Source organism: Babylonia areolata, chromosome 4 (assembly GCF_041734735.1).
Source record: "Babylonia areolata isolate BAREFJ2019XMU chromosome 4, ASM4173473v1, whole genome shotgun sequence".
Lineage (NCBI taxonomy): Eukaryota > Metazoa > Mollusca > Gastropoda > Neogastropoda > Buccinidae > Babylonia > Babylonia areolata.
In genome coordinates, this window is record NC_134879.1 from 45,793,349 (window position 1) to 45,814,394 (window position 21,046).

Consider the following 21,046-nt stretch of genomic DNA (forward strand, 5'->3'; position numbering starts at 1 on the left):
TGCAGACCTGCTAGTGCCTGAACCCCCTTTGTGTGTATACGCAAGCAGAAGATCAAATACGCACGTTAAAGATCCTGTAATCCATGTCAGAATTCGGTGGGTTATGGAAACAAGAACATACCCAGCATGCACACCCCTGAAAGAGGAGTATGGCTGCCTTCATGGCGGGGTTAAAATTGTCATAGGCGTAAAAGCCCACTCGTGTAAATACGAGTGTGGTGCGTATTCCATTGAGCGGTGGTGCGTTTGTTTATTTCAAAGCACCGTCAATGCTTGGTGGGTGTGTTTGTGCGAGAGAGAGACTTGGAGAGAAATACAGAGAGAGAGAGAGAGTATGCGTATGAGACTTCGTGTGTATGTACGTGTGTGTGCGCATGAGTTGAGCATGGTGAGTGTATGTGTAAGCGTTTTACAAAACCACCTGCATGGTATTTCCACAGGTTTCGCAGTGACCACTACGTCAAAAACCCCGTCAGTGAAGCCAACAGAGACAGTCACCAGTGAAACTGACCACCCAGAGAAGACCGTTGTACCCGGGTGGACATTCACACTGGTACTGACCTCACAGAGAGGACCGTTGTAGCCGGGTGGACATTCACACTGGTACTGACCTGACAGAGACCACCGTTGTAGCCGGGTGGACATTCACACTGGTACTAACCTCACAGAGAGGACCGTTGTAGCCGGGTGGACATTCACACTGGTACTGACCTCACAGAGAGGACCGTTGTAGCCGGGTGGACATTCACACTGGTACTAACCTCACAGAGAGGACCGTTGTAGCCGGGTGGACATTCACACTGGTACTGACCTGACAGAGATGACTGCTGTAGCCGGGTGGACATCCAAACTGGAACTGACCTCACAGAGAGGACCGTTGTAGCCAGGTGGACATTCACACTGAAACTGACCTCACAAAGAGGACCGTTGTACCCGGGTGGACATTCACACTGGTACTAACCTCACAGAGAGGACCGTTGTAGCCGGGTGGACATTCACACTGGTACTGACCTGACAGAGATGACTGCTGTAGCCGGGTGGACATTCAAACTGGTACTGACCTCACAGAGAGGACCGTTGTAGCCGGGTGGACATTCAAACTGGTACTGACCTGACGCAGAGGACCGTTGTACCCGGGTGGACATTCACACTGGAACTGACCTCACAGAGAGGACCGTTGTAGCCGGGTGGACATTCACACTGAAACTGACCTCACAGAGAGGACCGTTGTAGCCGGGTGGACATTCACACTGAAACTGACCTCACAGAGAGGACCGTTGTAGCCGGGTGGACATTCACACTGGTACTAACCTCACAGAGAGGACCGTTGTAGCCGGGTGGACATTCACACTGGTACTGACCTGACAGAGACCACCGTTGTAGCCGGGTGGACATCCAAACTGGAACTGACCTCACAGAGAGGACTGCTGTAGCCGGGTGGACATTCACACAGAAACTGACCTCACACAGAGGACCGTTGTAGCCGGGTGGACATTCACACAGGAACTGACCTCACAGAGATGACCGCTGTAGCCGGGTGGACATTCACACAGAAACTGACCTCACAGAGAGGACCGTTGTAGCCGGGTGGACATTCACACAGAAACTGACCTCACAGAGAGGACCGTTGTAGCCAGGTGGACATTCACACTGGTACTGACCTGACAGAGACCACCGTTGTAGCCGGGTGGACATCCAAACTGGAACTGACCTCACAGACAGGACCGTTGTAGCCGGGTGGACATTCACACTGGAACTGACCTCACAGAGAGGACCGTTGTAGCCGGGTGGACATTCACACAGGAACTGACCTCACAGAGAGGACCGTTGTAGCCGGGTGGACATCCAAACTGGAACTGACCTCACAGAGAGGACCGTTGTACCCGGGTGGACATCCAAACCGGTACTGACCTCACAGAGAGGACCGCTGTAGTCGGGTGGACATTCACACTGGTACTAACCTCACAGAGAGGACCGCTGTAGCCGAGTGGACATTCACACTGGTACTGACCTGACAGAGATGACTGCTGTAGCCGGGTGGACATCCAAACTGGAACTGACCTCACAGAGAGGACCGTTGTAGCCGGGTGGACATTCACAAAGGAACTGACCTCACAGAGAGGACCGTTGTACCCGGGTGGACATTCACACTCGTACTAACCTCACAGAGAGGACCGTTGTAGCCGGGTGGACATTCACACAGGAACTGACCTCACAGAGAGGACCGTTGTAGCCGGGTGGACATTCACACTGTTACTAACCTCACAGACAGGACCGTTGTAGCCGGATGGACATTCACACTGGTACTGACCTGACAGAGACCACCGTTGTAGCCGGGTGGACATCCAAACTGGTACTGACCTCACAGAGAGGACCGCTGTAGCCGGGTGGACATTCACACTGGTACTAACCTCACAGACAGGACCGTTGTAGCCGGGTGGGCATTCACACTGGTACTGACCTCACAGAGAGGACCGTTGTAGCCGGGTGGACATCCAAACTGGAACTGACCTCACAGAGAGGACCGCTGTAGTCGGGTGGACATTCACACAGAAACTGACCTAACAGAGATGACCGCTGTAGCCAGGTGGACATTCACACAGGTACTGACCTGACGGAGAGGACCGTTATACCCGGGTGGACATTCACACTGGAACTGACATCACAGAGAGGACCGTTGTAGTCGGGTGGACATTCACACAGAAACTGACCTCACAGAGAGGACCGCTGTAGTCGGGTGGACATTCACACTGGTACTAACCTCACAGACAGGACCGTTGTAACCGGGTGGACATTCACACAGGAATTGACCTAACAGAGAGTACCGTTGTAGCCGGGTGGACATTCACACTGGTACTAACCTCACAGACAGGACCGTTGTAGCCGGATGGACATTCACACTGGTACTGACCTGACAGAGACCACCGTTGTTGGCGGGCGGACATCCAAACTGGAACTGACCTCACAGAGAGGACCGCTGTAGCCGGGTGGACATTCACACAGAAACTGACCTCACACAGAGGACCGTTGTAGCCGGGTGGACATTCACACAGGAACTGACCTCACAGAGAGGACCGCTGTAGCCGGGTGGACATTCACACAGAAACTGACCTCACACAGAGGACCGTTGTAGCCGGGTGGACATTCACACAGGAACTGACCTCACAGAGAGGACCGTTGTAGCCGGGTGGACATTCACACTGGAACTGACCTCACAGAGAGGACCGTTGTAGCCGGGTGGACATTCACAAAGGAACTGACCTCACAGAGAGGACAGCTGTAGTCGGGTGGACATTCACACAGGAACTGACCTCACAGAGAGGACCGTTGTAGCCGGGTGGACATTCACACTGGTACTGACCTGACAGAGACCACCGTTGTAGCCGGGTGGACATTCACACTGGAACTGACCTCACAGAGAGGACCGTTGTAGCCGGGTGGACATTCACACTGGTACTAACCTCACAGACAGGACCGTTGTAGCCGGGTGGACATTCACACTGGTACTGACCTGACAGAGACCACCGTTGTAGCCGGGTGGACATCCAAACTGGACCTGACCTCACAGAGAGGACCGTTATACCCGGGTGGACATTCACACTGGTACTGACCTCACAGAGAGGACCGCTGTAGTCGGGTGGACATTCACACAGAAACTGACCTCACACAGAGGACCGTTGTAGCCGGGTGGACATACACAGGAACTGACCTCACAGAGAGGACCATTGTAGCCGGGTGGACATTCACACAGGAACTGACCTCACAGAGAAGACCGTTGTAGTCGGGTGGACATTCACACAGGTACTGACCTCACAGAGAGGACCATTGTAGCCGGGTGGACATTCACACTGAAACTGACCTCACAGAGAGGACTATTGTAGCCGGGCAGACATTCACACAGGAACTGACCTCACAGAGAGGACCGTTGTAGCCGGGTGGACATTCACACTGGTACTGACCTCACAGAGAGGACCGTTGTAGCCGGGTGGACATCCAAACTGGAACTGACCTCACAGAGAGGACCGCTGTAGTCGGGTGGACATTCACACAGAAACTGACCTAACAGAGAGGACCGCTGTAGTCGGGTGGACATTCACACTGGTACTAACCTCACACAGAGGACCGTTGTAGCCGGGTGGACATTCACACAGGAACTGACCTCACAGAGAGGACCGTTGTAGCCGGGTGGACATTCACACTCGTACTAACCTCACAGAGAGGACCGTTGTAGCCGGGTGGACATTCACACTGGTACTAACCTCACAGACAGGACCGTTGTAGCCGGGTGGACATTCACACTGGTACTAACCTCACAGAGAGGACCGTTGTAGCCGGGTGGACATTCACACTGGTACTGACCTGACAGAGACCACCGTTGTAGCCGGGTGGACATCCAAACTGGAACTGACCTCACAGAGAGGACCGTTGTAGCCGGGTGGACATTCACACAGGAACTGACCTCACAGAGAGGACCGCTGTAGCCGGGTGGACATCCAAACTGGAACTGACCTCACAGAGAGGACCGCTGTAGCCGGGTGGACATTCACACTGGTACTAACCTCACAGAGAGGACCGTTGTAGCCGGGTGGACATTCACACAGGAACTGACCTCACAGAGATGACCGCTGTAGCCAGGTGGACATTCACACAGGTACTGACCTGACGGAGAGGACCGTTATACCCGGGTGGACATTCACACTGAAACTGACCTCACAGACAGGACCGTTGTAGCCGGGTGGACATTCACACTGGAACTGACCTCACAGAGAGGACCGTTGTAGCCGGGTGGACATTCACACTGGTACTGACCTGACAGAGACCACCGTTGTAGCCGGGTGGACATCCAAACTGGAACTGACCTCACAGAGATGACCGCTGTAGCCGGGTGGACATTCACACAGGTACTGACCTGACGGAGAGGACCGTTATACCCGGGTGGACATTCACACTGGAACTGACCTCACAGAGAGGACCGTTGTAGCCGGGTGGACATTCACACTGGAACTGACATCACAGAGAGGACCTTTGTAGCCGGGTGGACATTCACACTGGAACTGACCTCACACAGAGGACCGTTGTAGCCGGGTGGACATTCACACAGGAACTGACCTCACACAGAGGACCGTTGTAGCCGGGTGGGCATTCACACTGGAACTCCTCCACCCCGTCCGCACAGTCCCCGTGCACACACGGCGACCCGCCCTCCTCTGTCACACAGTCGTTCACCTGCTCGCACGTGTACCTGTGTGTGGGAGAAAGGAGGTGTAACTATGACTCGATGTGTGTTTGTGTGCGGGTTTGTTGGTGTGTGTCTATATAGCCTCTTGATATGTATGTATGTATATATATATATGTGTGTGTGTGTGTGTGTGTGTGTGTGTGTGTGTGTGTGTGTGTGTGTGTGTGCGCGCGCGCGCGCGCGCGCTTGCACGAGTGCGTGCTCTTAAAATTCACATCCAGTCTGTTAAATAGACTGATCTGATACAAAAATATTATGTGCAGAAGATTAAGAAAGCGAATAAAAAATCTAATGAGCAGATAAGAAATGAAAATGTTATTGATGAATATGCTACAAAATCAAACTGACGAAGATGCCAAGAACGTGAATTTGTGTTTAATTGTGTGTGTGTGTGTGTGTGTGTCCGTGCTGCTCCTTCTACTACTACTATTACTACTACTAGTGTGTGTGTGTGTGTGTGTGTGTGTGTGTGTGTGTGTGTGTGTGTGTGTGTGTGTGTGTGAGTGTGTGTGTGTATGTGTGTGTGTGTATCCGTACTACTCCTACTACTACTAAGAAGAAAAAGAAGATGCTATTAACAATGGTAATAACAATTATCAGAAGAAGAAAATGATTACCGCAGAAGAAGAATACGTCTGGTACTTCCACAACTACTGCTGTTGCCTGTGCTTACTACCACTAATTCAACAGCCAATGATTACGACGATGAAGACGACTACAATGATAATTTTGGAGGTCGCCTTTAAAAAAAATCAACAAAAAACATCATACCCATCCCCGCTAAAGTCATCGTCGCACTGACACTGGGACTCAACCTCGGACAGCGCCACGCAGCGGGCATTTTCATCGCACGTCCGACCATCCTTATAGCACTTGTCGGAGCGTTTCACCAGCACAGTTATCGTTCTTTGTGCAGTCTCGCCAGTGCGCGAGTTTAGCGCCTGGATGGTGACCTCTGCCGAGTGGCCCGTGAACATGGACATATTGCGTGACAGTACCAGCACCTGGTTGTTTTCGATCTGCCCAAAGAACACACCCAGTTATGTTGCTTACAGCCCAGCCTACTGTAAAATAATGATAATAATGATAGTGTTTATATAACCCTGAATTTTGTGCAGAGACAAATCTAAGCGCTTTCACACCAGTCATTCACACGGATGCATAACTCTAAAACAGAAGAAACTTAAGGGCCCGTTTCGGAGCTGAATGCCAGTTGTAAATATTAGTCGAAGAGAACACAATGTCAAAAGGCTACAAGCCCCTCTGCAAGTTCAAGCTGTCGTGTGGAAAAACAGATATTGTGATGATAATATGATAAGTCATGTCAAATCATATGAAATCTTACTGAGGAGAGGGGCGTCGGAAAATTGTGGTGGGAAGAATGATCAGATACGGATCTAAAAAAAAATAGATTTTTAAAAAATGCAGCAGGTACAGCAGTAGTAATAGTAACGATGTAAGAAAAACGTAATAACAATAATAATATAATAAGATATGAAATACATACAAATATCTTTAATCAAGTTAAAACTATTGAAAACAGCGTAGAAAGATCATTATTATTTTCATAAGAATAAGCAAAGGATGCCACATGTATGGACACAGAAGAATAAGGTTTATACAATTTATGAACAGGGGTTCTGAAAAAGAAAAGGCGTGGCAGTGTTTGAAGTTGCATATTATGATAGTAAATTTTGTTTCATCCACTGAACATGGAACACACTTTGCTGGAATTATCTACACTTTCAGCTTTACAGAAATAAAAATACCTAGTATGCGAAACGGAATGCAATGACAAAATACTTAGAAAGTTTAGTTATTCTATCTTATTTCATACAACTGTTTAACACGAACGTAAGGTAGTCTCTCATGGCCTGACTAGCACGTGACACACAATCCTCACCCGGAACAAACGCTCCTCGTCCTTCACCAGGGAGAAAAGCACGGCCCCGCTGAGCGTGTCGTTCAGGTCGTAGATGGCGCCCACGACTGTGCCCTGCACGTCGTCCTCGAGGACCCGGGAGTTGTTGAGGACGATCTCGGGCAGCCGAAGCTCCCTCAGGTCCACGTGGGTCACGGGCAAAGTAAAGGTCTGCCGCATGGACAGGGGCGGCTGACCGTTGTCTGTTGCCGTCACCGTGAACGTCACCTCGGGGGACGGCATGGACAGGACCTCTGTGGGCACTGGTCTGGTCAGCACCAGCTGGTTGCCGGACCGTATCTGACAGGATGGAAGGAAGGGGTAAAGGAAGGAAGGTAGGTAGGAGAGAAGGAAGGAAGGAAGGAAGTGAAAAAATATTCAAGAGAAAAGAAAGAGAGAAAAAAAAAGCATACATAGAAGTTTTAAAAAGTGAAAAAAAGGTCCATTCAATCGCTGAGACATGTGTTCTTTGTTATAAGTACGAAATGACGATGCCTGCTTAAAATGCATCGCCAGTGAAGGAAATCGGCGAACAAAATGAGGTCAGCCAGGCAAGCAAACCATGGTAATCATTTGATCTATAAAAAGCAGAAACAGATAATCACAGGACGAAAGAAAGAAGCAAAAAAAGCGAAAATGTAAGGGGGAGACGAAAGAACAAACAAGCACACACAAAAAATGAAAATAAAAAGAGACAAAGAAACAAAACCACATCAAAACAGAAAAAAACGTGAACAAACGGAAACAATTTTCTTCACAAAACTAAAAATAATCAACAAATAAATGAAATGAAATGGTTGCCAGATCAACAATAGTGCCTATATGGCCTTCAGAGTACGCCGTATAATCACAAACAAACAGACACACAAGCAAACGTTTTCCTATTTTCTTGAAGACTAACAAGAGAGGCAAGGCCTTCAAGACTCACTTGTGATACACTTAAACAAAAAAAATCCAAGCTTTTTATGTATTGAGTATAATTTCAAAATGTAATGTTTAAGATGAGAAAGATCAGTTTAAAACGAATTAAGTCCCCTAGCATTAATTACAGAGTAATTTCCCTTTTTTACTATCTGCACCAAAACGTTTGCAAAATAAATAAAAACTTCCATGCTTAGCAAAAGAAGTTCCTGTTTGAACAAAAAATGATAATAATGACTGCTCTTGTTGTTGGGTCAGAATATCAGATCAAAGTGCCAAGTTTAGAGAATACAAAAAATATAAATATAACAGTAAATGCAGTTTGCATATAATTAGGCTTCATTTTTTATATTTTTTTTGTGCTCATCCCAGAGGTGCAATATTGTTTTAAACAAGATGACTGGAAAGAACTGAATTTTTCCTATTTTTATGCCAAATTTGGTGTCAACTGACAAAGTATTTGCAGAGAAAATGTCAATGTTAAAGTTTACCATGGACACACAGACACACACACACACACACACAGACAACCGAACACGGGGTTAAAACATAGACTCACTTTGTTTACACAAGCGAGTCAAAAAAGCATCTCACAGCCAAGAGGTCAGAGTTGGGCCCTCGGATGACGAGGGTGTGTGACTGTCCACGGTCCTGGTCAGTGACGGTCAGTTCCCCCAGCCCCTGCTCCCCCCTCACTGTGGCCGGCACCACCCCGGGTCCGCTCAGCGTCATCTGGGTGGGGGGCTCGTTCACGTCACGCACCTCCAGGCTCACGTTCTGAAAGGCACAACAACGACTGAACGAATGAGTTTCAGTTTGTGTGCGTGCATTTCGTCTGTGTATGCTTTGATGCTTGGTTTTTTTTTAATTACGTAGAAGATATTTGGTCCAGTTCGCGGCTGTTTACGGTGAATGTTTAGTTCACACGGAATGGTTTTCGGCGATTTTTGGAGCATGTGGTTGTGATTTTGTGTATAGAGTTTTTAATTTTGTTATATTTTACTCGTGTAATGTGCCTTGAGCATTACTGTATTTTAATCAAAGGCGCAATATAAAAAAAAACCCTATTATTATTATTATTATCATTATTATTAGTTACAAGGAGGTTTATTTAAGGCGTGCAGACTTATCTTTATATGCTACCCCACACCAACTGTTTGTTTTTAATTAAAGGAAATAAAATAAAACTGAAAATGAAATAAAATAAAATATAAAATAAAAAAGAGCAGATGCCGAACCCTCGCATTAACCCAACGCGCTGGTCAGGCCTTGAACGAATGAGGACAGAAGAACTAGCGAATGAAGGAAGGAAGGAAGGAAGGAATGTACAAATGAATGAAAACGGACGAATGAATGTATGAACTCGGTTTTTTATGATTGCAGATTAACGATCTATTTCTCTTTCGCTCTCAAGATGATTGGTCGTTAATATCCAACTATAGACGAATTTTTAATTCGTGTTGATTATAGTTATAGCCCAGCCGATTACGGAGACGCATAACAGGGCTCTCACATAAAAAATAAAAAAAGCCTCAAAACCATGCATGCAGTGCTCAGAACATTAGCATCTCATCAAATGTGACCAAACGAGTCTCCCCTCCTTCCCACCCCTTGCTCCTGAAGCAGAAAAGGGTACATAGACATCGGTTATTTCCCTTTATAAATCCAGAACATTTCTTCTCGAGATCCCTTCAGCACAACGTTGCACATTATTTTTTTCTGTGTGAGCTTTAGTTTCTGTTTGAAAGAGGTGTTGAAGCGTGAGGAGTGATCCATACACGCTACACATTGGCTGTTGATGGCATGCTTTTATGACAGCTTCTTTCGACGGGCGCAATAGCCGAGTGGTTAAAGCGCTGGACTGTCAATCTGAGGGTCCCGGGTTCGAATCACGGTGACGGCGCCTGGTGGGTAAAGGGTGGAGATTTTTACGATCTCCCAGGTCAACATATGTGCAGACCTGCTACTGCCTGAACCCCCTTCGTGTGCATATGCAAGCAGAAGATCAAATACGTACGTTAAAGATCCTGTAATCCATGTCAGCGTTCGGTGGGTTATGGAAACAAGAACATACCCAGCATGCACACCCCCGAAAACGGAGTATGGCTGCCTACATGGCGGGTAAAAACGGTCATACACCTAAAAGCCCACTCGTGTGCATACGAGTGAACGCAGAAGAAGAAGAAGACAGCTTTTTTCCATTCAAACAGCCTGCATACATGAAAGGCAGACACATCAGTGAGACTGAGAAAGAAACAGAGACAGACGGGGAAGGGGAGACACAGAAGAAACGTATACACTGATGTTCCAAGGAAACGTGTAAATAACGCAAAAAAACCAACCTTACTGACGTCATACATGCCGTCAGAGCAGTTCAGGATGACGTCATATCTAGGGGCGGTCTCGAAATCCAGCTGGCCAATCACCACCAACGTCAATGCTCCGTCATCGTGTGTTTCCACGGACAACGGTCCGTGTGACCCAATCAGGCGACAGGAATGAGGCTCCTCCCCCTCCTGGTCGATGACGCTGATTTTGGTCAGGACATAGGGGATTGTGGCATTCTCGTGAAGAGGCAACAGGGGTTCCGTGATGATATCCGTTGGCGCCTCGTTTTCGTCGGTAATCTCGATGTCAAATTCTTTCTGATTTGAGCGAATGAATGAAACAATGTGAGATAGACCGGAAACCACACACACACACACACACACACACACACACACACACACACACCTGCGCGCGCGCACACACACACACACACACACACACACACACACACACACACACACACACACAAAATCACACACACAAACACCACGATCATCAAGTTCTATCGAAGAACTGCTTCATCAAAAGCACAAATTATGCACACACAAAAAAACAACATACATCAGATTAAATCATCGACTCTTTTCTTTTCAGTCGTTAAGTATTCAGCCCGTTCTCCGTGACGTTCTTATTGAAGACGCAGTTACCTAAGTGGCCTGAACTGTATAAACACAAAAGGAGTGAATAACGTAACACTTAAACACTTGTGGCTAACATTCAACGTCCTGTACGTCGAAAGACAACACCCAACATCTTATAAAACAGTCGTCAACCCACGTTTTTCCTGCCAAAAATATAGGCATTCTATTCACCATTGTGTTGACACCTCTTCAGTGCAAGAAAGGAATACAATGTAATAAACCAACAGACCTTTCATTTGGTGCCAGGAAGGCGCAAAGGGATACACCAATTCCCCAGTTTTCAGTTTCAGTTTCAAGGAGGTGCGAAAGAGTGCCGACTGATCCATAAAACACCACACACACCACGCTCGCTCTTTCACAGACTTTCTTAGTTCCCAAGAACTAAGAAAGCTGACACTCTGCAGACACCAACTGACCGTGATGTTGCGGGGCGGGGTGCCACTGTCCACCGCTGTGATCCTCACGCGGAAGGATGACGAGGTCTCATAATCCACACCCTCCTCTCCCACCACCAGTCTGTCCTCGGAAACTGCGAAGTGGCCTGGTGTGACGGGGCACAGAATTACAACAGACAATAAAATGATTTTGTTTTTAACGATTTATTATTGTTATGTTTTATATTATTCATTATGTAGGTTATCATTGATTCTTTGTCAATCGGGACCAGCATCAAATTGAGAGGTCAAATTTCAAAGCTGCTGACCACTCAAAATAAGAATTACGAAATTCGTTTTGCTCAGAACATGTAACCAATGCAACTCCAGCAAACACAAACACGCGTTCATTCAAGACAACAGTGAATCCAGTCCGATTAACAAGTCACAAATGTCTGGGTTTTTTATTAGATAGTTTTATGGGCATTTTTGTTTTCAATAAACAGGTGCAGAATTGATAAAGTAAAACTAATCTTAAACACATTTAATGATTTATTACTGAAATCAAACATAAGTACACAACAGAAAAAACAAACAAACACATATAATGGAAATGCGTTATCTTGATTTTTTGCCTAAACGGCTACCCCATTCAGACTGTGATTGAACATACACTGAATTAGTTTCTCTTTTTTTCTCATCTTCTTATCCTTTTGTATAAGTAATGAGAAATCGCATACAATCAGTTACCATTGCACATATGGTTATAAAAAAATAAAAAAAACAGGGGTGATCCGCACACAATTACACAGCTGGTCTATTGTGGTCCTGTTTCCTGTGATTCATGAAAATCGACCGTCATTGTGATGGAGTCTCCCGTCGGACCGACGGATAAGTAGACTGTAAGTTAAAAAACCTATGTGTCATGTTCTGTGTGTTATTCTACGTTTCAGTTTAATGTTATTCGTTTGTTTGCTTGTTTGTGAGAAATATTATTGCATGTTGCTACTGTATTGTACATGTAATACAACTGCCAAATGTGTTATAAACTGACATTCTGTAACATTGCTGTGGTGTGTAGACTGGAAGTGTTAAGGTTATGATTATGTTCAACAGAAAATATAACCTTCTATGCAAGGTGGGTGGGGGGAGTCACGGGTGTCTGGGTTCAGAGGGGACGGAGAGAAAGAAGAGGTGGGCTGTGTTGCAGGGTGGGGGGTGAGGGGGGGGGAGAGAAAACAACAACAGACTGACAGCCAAACTGACAGACAGAAAGGAACATAAGCAGAGACAGGGGGGGGGGGACCAAGATGCAATCACACAGAGCAAAACAAGCGAAAGATGATTTTTTTATGCAGTGATATTTACTGCCGTGGTCTTCTCGACCTACCGAGCACTGTGGGGTCAGGGTCGAGGTGAAAGGTGAAGGTCTGACCCCTGTCCGGGTCCTCAGTCACAAGCCGCGCCACCTCTCCACCAGGGGGCGTGCTCTCCGACACCACGTGACTGCTGATACCGAGGCTGCTGGGTGGGTCGTTCTCATCTCCAATCTGTTTGACATATCTTGATAAATTCTCTCTCTCTCTCTCTCTCTCTCTCTCTCTCTCTCATACTCGTACATTATACATGTATTAAGTATTCAGTATAACTACATTTATATGCGTACATGTTTGTGTGTCTCTTAGAACAACGGCAGATGTGTAAGTCGGCCAAAGTGCTAATATCTTCACCGTTGGAAAATAAAGATTCATTCATTCATTCATTCATTCTCTCTATCTATCACACACACACACACACACACACACACACACACGATTCAGTTTAGTTTGTATTTCAGCAACTGTAGTAAGAGAGTAGCGGTAACAAGTATGAAGGATGGCTATCTGAAGTAATCCATTCTGTTTAAGAGAAAAGAGTAGACTCACTTCTATTGCTTTCGTAGGGTGTTTGTGGGCTGCAACTCCCATGTTCATCCATCTGTAAGAGTGGACTTTTCACGCGCATGACTGGTTTTCGTTGTTGTTGTTGTTTTTATTTTTCACTATACCATGTATGCTGCCATACTCCGTTTTCCGGGATGTGCATGCTGAGTATGTTCTTGTTTCCATAACCCACCGAACGCTGACATAGATAACGGTATCTTAAATGTACGGATTTGATATTCTGCGTGCATAATTATACACACGAATAGGGGGTCTAGACACTAACATGTCTGTTGACCTGGGAGATCAATAAAAGTTTCCACTCTCATCCCACCAGGGGCCATGGCCGGGATTCGAACCCGAGTGGGCTTTTACGTGCAAGACCGTTTTCTTTTTAGCATGTAGTTTGCTACATTAAGTTTACGGAGGTGTGCATGCTAGGTATGTACTTGTATCCTTAACCAACCGAACGCTGACATAGGTATGACATAGGGATCTTCGTGAACTACCAACAACAAATGTGACGCTGCTTGACTCAACAGTCACCAAGACCGAAGAACATATCCCGCTTTCCCGTTATCTAAGGACTTATCATTAACTCTCTCCATACGAACGGCGACAGAGACGACGTTAACAGCGTTTCACCCCAATTACCATCATCAAAATATCACAAGCGGATGGCTCTTATACTGAATAGGTGTATGTAGAGAACCAATACCGCATTTCTGACGACGGAAGCAAAAGGTTTGGTCATTCAGACATCCAGTGGAAGTCCGAGGCGGTCTCTGTAGGGCAGAGGAGAGGACTGGCCGTCCTGAGTGAGTTAAAGAACAGATGTCGTTATCAGGCGCTTCTATCTTTTCACCGTTCGTCAAAGTATAGATACGGAGGGAAGGATGATCATTTGCGTTCGTGGGTTCTAACTCCTACATTCACTCGCATACATTCAGGTGAGCTTTTATGTTTTTGACCGCTTTTACCCCGCCGTGTATGCAGACATACTCTTCTTTGGGGGGGGGGGGAGGGGGGGGGGGGGGGGGGGCGTGCAAGCTTTCCATAACCCACCGAACGCTGACATGGATCACTGGATCTTTAACCTTCTCCATGTGTACACAAACGAAGTGGGGTCGGTCACCAAATCATGTCACCTGGGAAATCGGAAAACTAATTCCACCCTTAACCCACCAGGCGCCGTGAGGACCGGAGTTCGATCCCAGGAACCTCGGATTGAAAGTCTAGCGCTTTGACCACTCGACCGCTACTCCCATCCACCTTGCCACTAACGTTACACCTACCATCTTCCCCGTCACCACCACCACGATGATGACCACCACTACAACCACACGCCGTCCTCGAACAACCACAATAAATGCACCCTGTTACCTCTTACTTCTAACACTATTGCAATGAATCAATACCACGAACAGTGTTCACTCAGGATGGCCGCTCACTCAGTCTGGCTCCTCGACAAAGCGGTTCTTGTCGTCAGTAGGAGGCTTAGTAGGTGGTATCCTACGTACGTTATTTCAGAACAGGCACTACTAAACACCACCGAAATGACTCACCAACAGTGCTGGGTCTCTTTCCTCTAGTGGGTGGCTTCAATAGCTCCCTGCAAACTGCCGACGTTGGGACCTCGAGGAACGAACCCGGGTGTGGCTGTGTATGGGGGATTCGGATGATGGGGGAAAATCCAACACCAGTTCTCGACATCTACCACCATTAAGACGAGCAACTCTGTCCCGCACCAATTCCCCTTCCACACTCCTCAAGGACTATCCCTATCATCAGCACTAATTCACCTCAACTCGCCATCAAAATAACACTATCCCCTCCCTCCCTCCATCCTTTCGTAAACTAATTACCTCATCAACGTACTGTTACCCAATCCACAAGCGAAGAGAATTATCATCAGGAACACGGTTTGCCAACATTACGAAGTGCATACTCTCTCAACCTCAGGGTCATAAGTTTGAATCCCGTTAGCCGTGCAAGGTGAATTTAAGAGTAAAGACTTTTTTTAATTATCAGTGTGTGGTCTCATCGTGAGTACGTTTTCGGTGTGCATGTATGTGTGTGTGTGTGTTGTCTGTGTGTCTGTGTGCGTCTGTGTTTGTCTGTCTGTGTGTTTGTATGTGTCTCTGTGTGTTTGTGTGTGTGTACGTATGTGAGTGCGTGCGAGTGAGTGTGTATTTTCCGTTTAGGGACATGTTCCCCATTTGGGACACCACCTGCACTCATACAAAAAGGATGCGACGTGTACGCAGTGTCACATGGAAGCATCAGACCTGCTGTGAACTTTGCAGCCAAACTTGTAAGTGGTCAGCTGTGGTATCCTTCTGTGCACTGCGGTTCTCAAATAAAAAAGGTAATTTGACAAACAATTGGCTTTGTGATCACTATTGTGTTAGTATTTGTACATATCGTAACAATTTATTTATATATTATTGTATTGAACTGTGCTGTAGTGTGTTGTATTTATCGCAGGGTAGTGTAGAGTAGGGTAGGGTAGGGTAGGGTTGGTGGGTATGCGTTTCTCAGTCAAAACACGTTTCTTTGTGAACGTTAAAATCTGCTTGCTCCACGATGTAGAAATAACAAAAAGCAAAATCACGCTCTTTTGATATTCCCGACAGAGAGCTAACAGACTACGTGTTTTATACAATGCCGGAAACGACACAATGACATCAACAAACTTTTATTGTAACAATTTTTGTCACAGCAGATTTCTCTGTGTGAAATTCGAGCTGTTTTTCCCGGGGGAGTGCGCGTCGCCACAGTGCACCGCCACCCATATTTTTCTTCTTTTTTTTCTGTCTGCAAGTGTATTCGTTTCACTATCAAAGTGGATCTTTCTACAGAATTTTGCCTGGGACAACCCTTTCATTACTGTGGGTTCTTTTACGTGCGTTAAGAGCACGCTGCACACCGCACCTCGGTTTGTTGTCTCATCCGAATGACTAGTACCCAGACCACCACTTAAGTCCAGAGGATGGTGGGGGGGAGGAGAGAAAGGAGTAAAAATCCGGGTTCGTATATGGGTCTCGAACCTGTGCATACTCGCTTCCCAGTCGGAGGCCTTACCACAAGGCCACCGCTCCACCTTATACTTCATTACTTAAGTGTTTAAGGCATCCTTCGCTTCTCGAATTACACCACCCTGAAACCGACATTCTGGCAAGATGGCGGAAGAAAAACTGAAAAATGAATGTATATATATAAGAAATAAATATATTTTAATATTTTGTTTTATTTACTTTTGTAAGTCACCGGTAAAAAAAACAACTGAAAATAATCAAATGACCGCAGTTTGTCAATGCCTCAGTCTGTAAGATAAAAAAGCTGAAGTTTTGTTTAGAAAAAAAGAGATAAAAATATAACTATGAAATGACTGTGGAAACGTTTACTGCTTCCCATGTGACCTTGTTATTATTGGAATGTTTTTTTGGGGGAAAATACATTCTTTTCTAAGCCACACACACACACACACACACACACACACACACACACACACACACACACACACGAACACACACGAACACAAACGTCATACTTAAGCTTCTTTGTTCACACATGTAAGCCAAAACATAAATCAACAACTGATTCGCACGAATATGGTCTGGCCTTAGCAAGACTCAAAAACAACCCTCCGCCCTTACCCCACCAGTCCGATGCATTCCGAATTACATACTGTCCTCTGTTAGTGTTAGTGTGTTTCAATTAATCGCACCATCTGCTGGTGAGACGTTAATAAACAGGTTCGGTGCACTGATCGATTTATCGACGGCAAAACCGCAGCCTGCGTCTTTGAAATCATAGACCATCGCTCACCGGCAACCAAACGTACAGGGATATCATCAATACGACGATGATAATCGCCTTGGTTTTGTGTTGACACATACCAACTAATAAGTATATTTATTAGTGCTGAATGAAATAAATTGATGTGTGTTGGTTGTTAAGCCGGGTTGCCCCTGGGACGGTCGATGGCCAGTCAGGAGTTGGCTAGTGGCTATTTCAGTTGATTGTGTCTCGGGGAAAAACCATGGCGGCGTGTGTGTGTGTGTGTGCGTGTGTGTGTGTGTGTGTGTGTGTGTGTGTGTGTGTGTGTGTGTGTGTGTGTGTGTGTGTGCGAGTACGTGTTTGACGACTTGATCTATGCAAAGTACTCAGAGACCACTTGAAATTTAAAATGATAAGTATGTTGTTCGAGAGTGTCTGCATGTTGAACGACAGTATCAGTTCATTCCAACGTTCATTTGTCTGCCAAAAAGGCCATTTTGCCGAAATTTTAAATATGTCTAGTTTTTGATTTATCTAAATCTGCATTTCAATCGGTTCTTCCTTGCTTTAAGACAGAGTTTCTTCCTTGTTTCGAGATTCGGTTTCTGGGAGCGCTACACTTACTTTAAGATCAGGCCTTCTGGCTGAAATTAATTCCCACTGGATTTGAGTTCTGCCTTACTTATTTAAGATATTACATCCAAATTTAGTCGTGGATTTATTCAGTTTGTTCCAGAACCCCCTGAAGGGCTTTTCAAGCGTTGCTACTTCAGCGACGAGTTGACACAGCCTTCAGCAACGACGTCTGCGGGTTGTCATCATGCGTCCGACATTCCTGCTGCCCGTGCTGTGTCTGTGCAGTGTGGGGCGGGAGGCGGAGAGCAAGAGAGTGCTGGTCATCCCCATGCCCTTCACCAGCCACACCAAGTACCACACCAACGTTGCACGTGCCCTGTCCGCACTGGGTCACGAGGTGTGGGTGACGATGCCGGACTACCTGCTGGCCATGAAAGTTCTGGACACGTGCAACGTGACGGTGGTGGAGTACCGGACTGACGGCCACCTGGAGGACCGGTTCATGGAGGGTTTCAGAGACAACTATTTCCGAGGGAAGAGCGACGACTGGCTCCACTTCAGCGACGTCATGAAGGCCCACACCGACAGCTTGCTGACCAACGAAAGCTTCTTCCGCGAGGTCAAGGCTCTGCTGCCGGAGTTTGTCATCATCGACAACATTCCCAACCTGAGAGTGATGTCCGTCATCCCCTACCGACTGGGAATTCCTTTCGCTTTCCTGGGCACCGCCTATGACCCCATAGCCCAGAGGGTTCCCTTCTCGTTGGCGGATAGTCCTGTTCAAGAGTTCCCTTTCACCGATAGCATGACGTTTACCCAGAAACTGCAGAACGCAGCCGTTCATATCGTGCGTGCTGTGTATGATTTCACCGCCTACCACGACGCGGTGTCTCGCTACGCTCCCGACATGCCGTACATGCCCCTGGACATGCTGGTGGCTCGAGCTGACCTCTGGCTGGTGGAGACGGACCACGTGCTGGACTACCCACGGCCCTCCCTGCCCAACGTGAAGCTGATCGGGGGCACGGCCACAGGACCCGCCAAGCCTCTCCCTCCTCCCTTCAGCTCCTTCATGGACACAGCCACGCAGGGCGTGGTGATCGTCTCTTTCGGCAGCTACGTCCTGCACCTTCCCGAGCATGTCAATGAGAAGGTCTTCAGGGTCCTGATGGAGCTGCCTTTCAAAGCTGTGTTCAGGTCCAACCTGACGTCCCCAGACCCGGAGAAGATTCTCACGGCAGCCTGGATCCCGCAGAACGACCTGCTGGGTCACAGAAACACCAAGGTGTTCGTCAGCCACAGCGGCAAGAACGGACAGTACGAGGCTCTCTTCCACGCTGTACCTGTCGTGGCCACGCCCATCTTTGCTGACCAAGCCTACAATGCAGAGCGCGCCAGGACCAAAGGGTTTGGAGAGGTTGTGGACATCAGAAATGTCAGTGCCGAAGAATTAAAAGAAACCATTCTCAAAGTGGCTTCCAACAAGAGTTACAAAGAATCCATCAGCAAAGCTTCTGAAATATTCAAGATAGAGTTTGGTGTCCCCATGGAAAGAGCCGCTTTCTGGTTAGACCACGTGATGAAATATGGCGGAGGCCACATGCGATCTGCAGGACAATGCGTGCCCTTTTATCAGTTCATAGGACTCGATATACTGCTTTGTTACATGTGCTTCTTCCTATCCGTTTTCGCTTTTGTATTGGGATGTTCATACAAGTGTCTCAAATGTGTGTTTTGCAAACGGAAAGAAAAAACTGAATAGGTTTGACTTCGTTTTCCCTGTTTCCAAGCAGACTAACTTGATGCATATTGCAAAGCTGTCTGTACTGAGATCTCGTAATAAATAGAAAGCTGAAGACAGACTTCGTTCTCAGCTGTATCTTTATCCGCAAAACTCTTCCCAGGTGCGTTTTCCTCTTGCACCGAAGCATCCCTTTATCAAAAAATAAAAGTTTCAGTTTCAGTTTCAGTAGCTCAAGGAGGCGTCACTGCGTTCGGACAAATCCATATACGCTACACCACATCTGCCAAGCAGATGCCTAACCAGCAGCGTAACCCAACGCGCTTAGTCAGGCCTGGAGAAAAAAATAAAATAAAATAAAATAAAATAAATAAATAAATAAAAATAAAATAAAGGTGAATAAATAATAGATAAGCTTACATAAATAAATAAATAAATAATAATTATAATATAAAAAGGGTAGTAATAATAATAATAATAAAAGAATAATAATAATAAATAAATAAATAAGACAACAATGATGATAAATAAGCAAATGAATGTAAAACATGAAGACACACATTCACACATACACCCACACATGCATAACAGACACGCACCAAGCATGCAGGACACATAAAATAAAAACAATAACAAAGCGCCATTACAATCAGTCAATCTATTCACATGGTTCCATTACACCGTTCAAACACTGTTGAACAAGCGTTATATCTGACGAGTATCTAACTCAAGTCCCTTCGGAATATAAAAAAAGGTTCAGGATCATCTGCATCAGTTGATTACTCTTCGCCCTGCGTTTCTTTTCTCTCCTCTGTCTCTGTCTCACTCTCTCTTACTCACACACTGTTGTTCACCACAGAAACGTTAACTCTCTCCATACGAAAGGCGAAAGAGACGACGTTGACAGCGTTTCACCCCAGTTACCATCATCAAAATATTGCAAGCGGAAGGCTCTTATACTGAAGAGGTGAATGTTGACAAAGAATACCATAATTCTGACGACGGAAGCTAAAGGTTGGGTCATTCAGACACCCATTGGACATCCGAGGGGTCTGTGTAGAGGAGAAGAGAGGTCTGGCCGTACTGAGTGAGTTAACGTAGTCTGCATCATGCAGAACCGTAAAAATGTACATATTGTCTGGGCAATACCGAATGACATAGTAAAATAAAAGGGTTTGAATTCTCCAAATTCCACACGCTCCACTGTAAATGAGTTCTTAGCAACACCACATACACGTATGGGGATGAACTGTAATTGTATTACGTCATGACTTTATATAAGATTCTTTTTGTGTCCTGTGAAATTTATACATGTTTTTGTTATGACATGCTTCAACTGATTAAAGAATATTTATACCAGTTATATTGTATCAGTCAGCTTGTCCCAACATTGTGCGTAATTTGAGCAGATTTAATATATTCTATTTCGTTTTCATGTGCTACTTTGCACACCTTTGTCCTGAAAGGGGGGCTGGGGGGGCAGGTGTGATTCATTTAGTGCATACCGTTTTAGAGCTGAAATATTAACACTGATGTGTTCATATAGCTTCTTTCCATGCTCTGCATCATTTTCTCTTTTTTTCTTTTTTTTCATTCATTT

The 21,046-nt window shown here is 46.2% G+C and overlaps 2 protein-coding genes across 2 annotated transcripts in view; one reads left to right on the top strand and one right to left on the bottom strand.

Moving 5' to 3' along the window:
• LOC143281468 (protocadherin-16-like) overlaps positions 1-21,046 on the bottom strand; it is a 120,821-nt gene that overhangs the window by 6,833 nt on the left and 92,942 nt on the right. The window contains exons 57-63 of the mRNA XM_076586679.1: positions 12,815-12,974; positions 11,463-11,591; positions 10,424-10,722; positions 8,676-8,858; positions 7,143-7,460; positions 6,011-6,258; positions 5,110-5,242 (exon numbers count right to left, since the gene is read on the bottom strand). Of these exons, the coding sequence (XP_076442794.1) occupies positions 5,110-5,242; positions 6,011-6,258; positions 7,143-7,460; positions 8,676-8,858; positions 10,424-10,722; positions 11,463-11,591; positions 12,815-12,974 (1,470 nt within the window). The remainder of the gene's footprint in view (positions 1-5,109; positions 5,243-6,010; positions 6,259-7,142; positions 7,461-8,675; positions 8,859-10,423; positions 10,723-11,462; positions 11,592-12,814; positions 12,975-21,046) is intronic.
• On the top strand, positions 15,618-20,890 carry LOC143281223 (2-hydroxyacylsphingosine 1-beta-galactosyltransferase-like). Its single transcript, XM_076586309.1, has 2 exons — positions 15,618-15,714; positions 17,856-20,890. The coding sequence occupies exon 2, from the start codon at positions 17,950-17,952 to the stop codon at positions 19,465-19,467; it is 1,518 nt and encodes a 505-aa protein (XP_076442424.1). The 5' UTR covers positions 15,618-15,714; positions 17,856-17,949; the 3' UTR covers positions 19,468-20,890.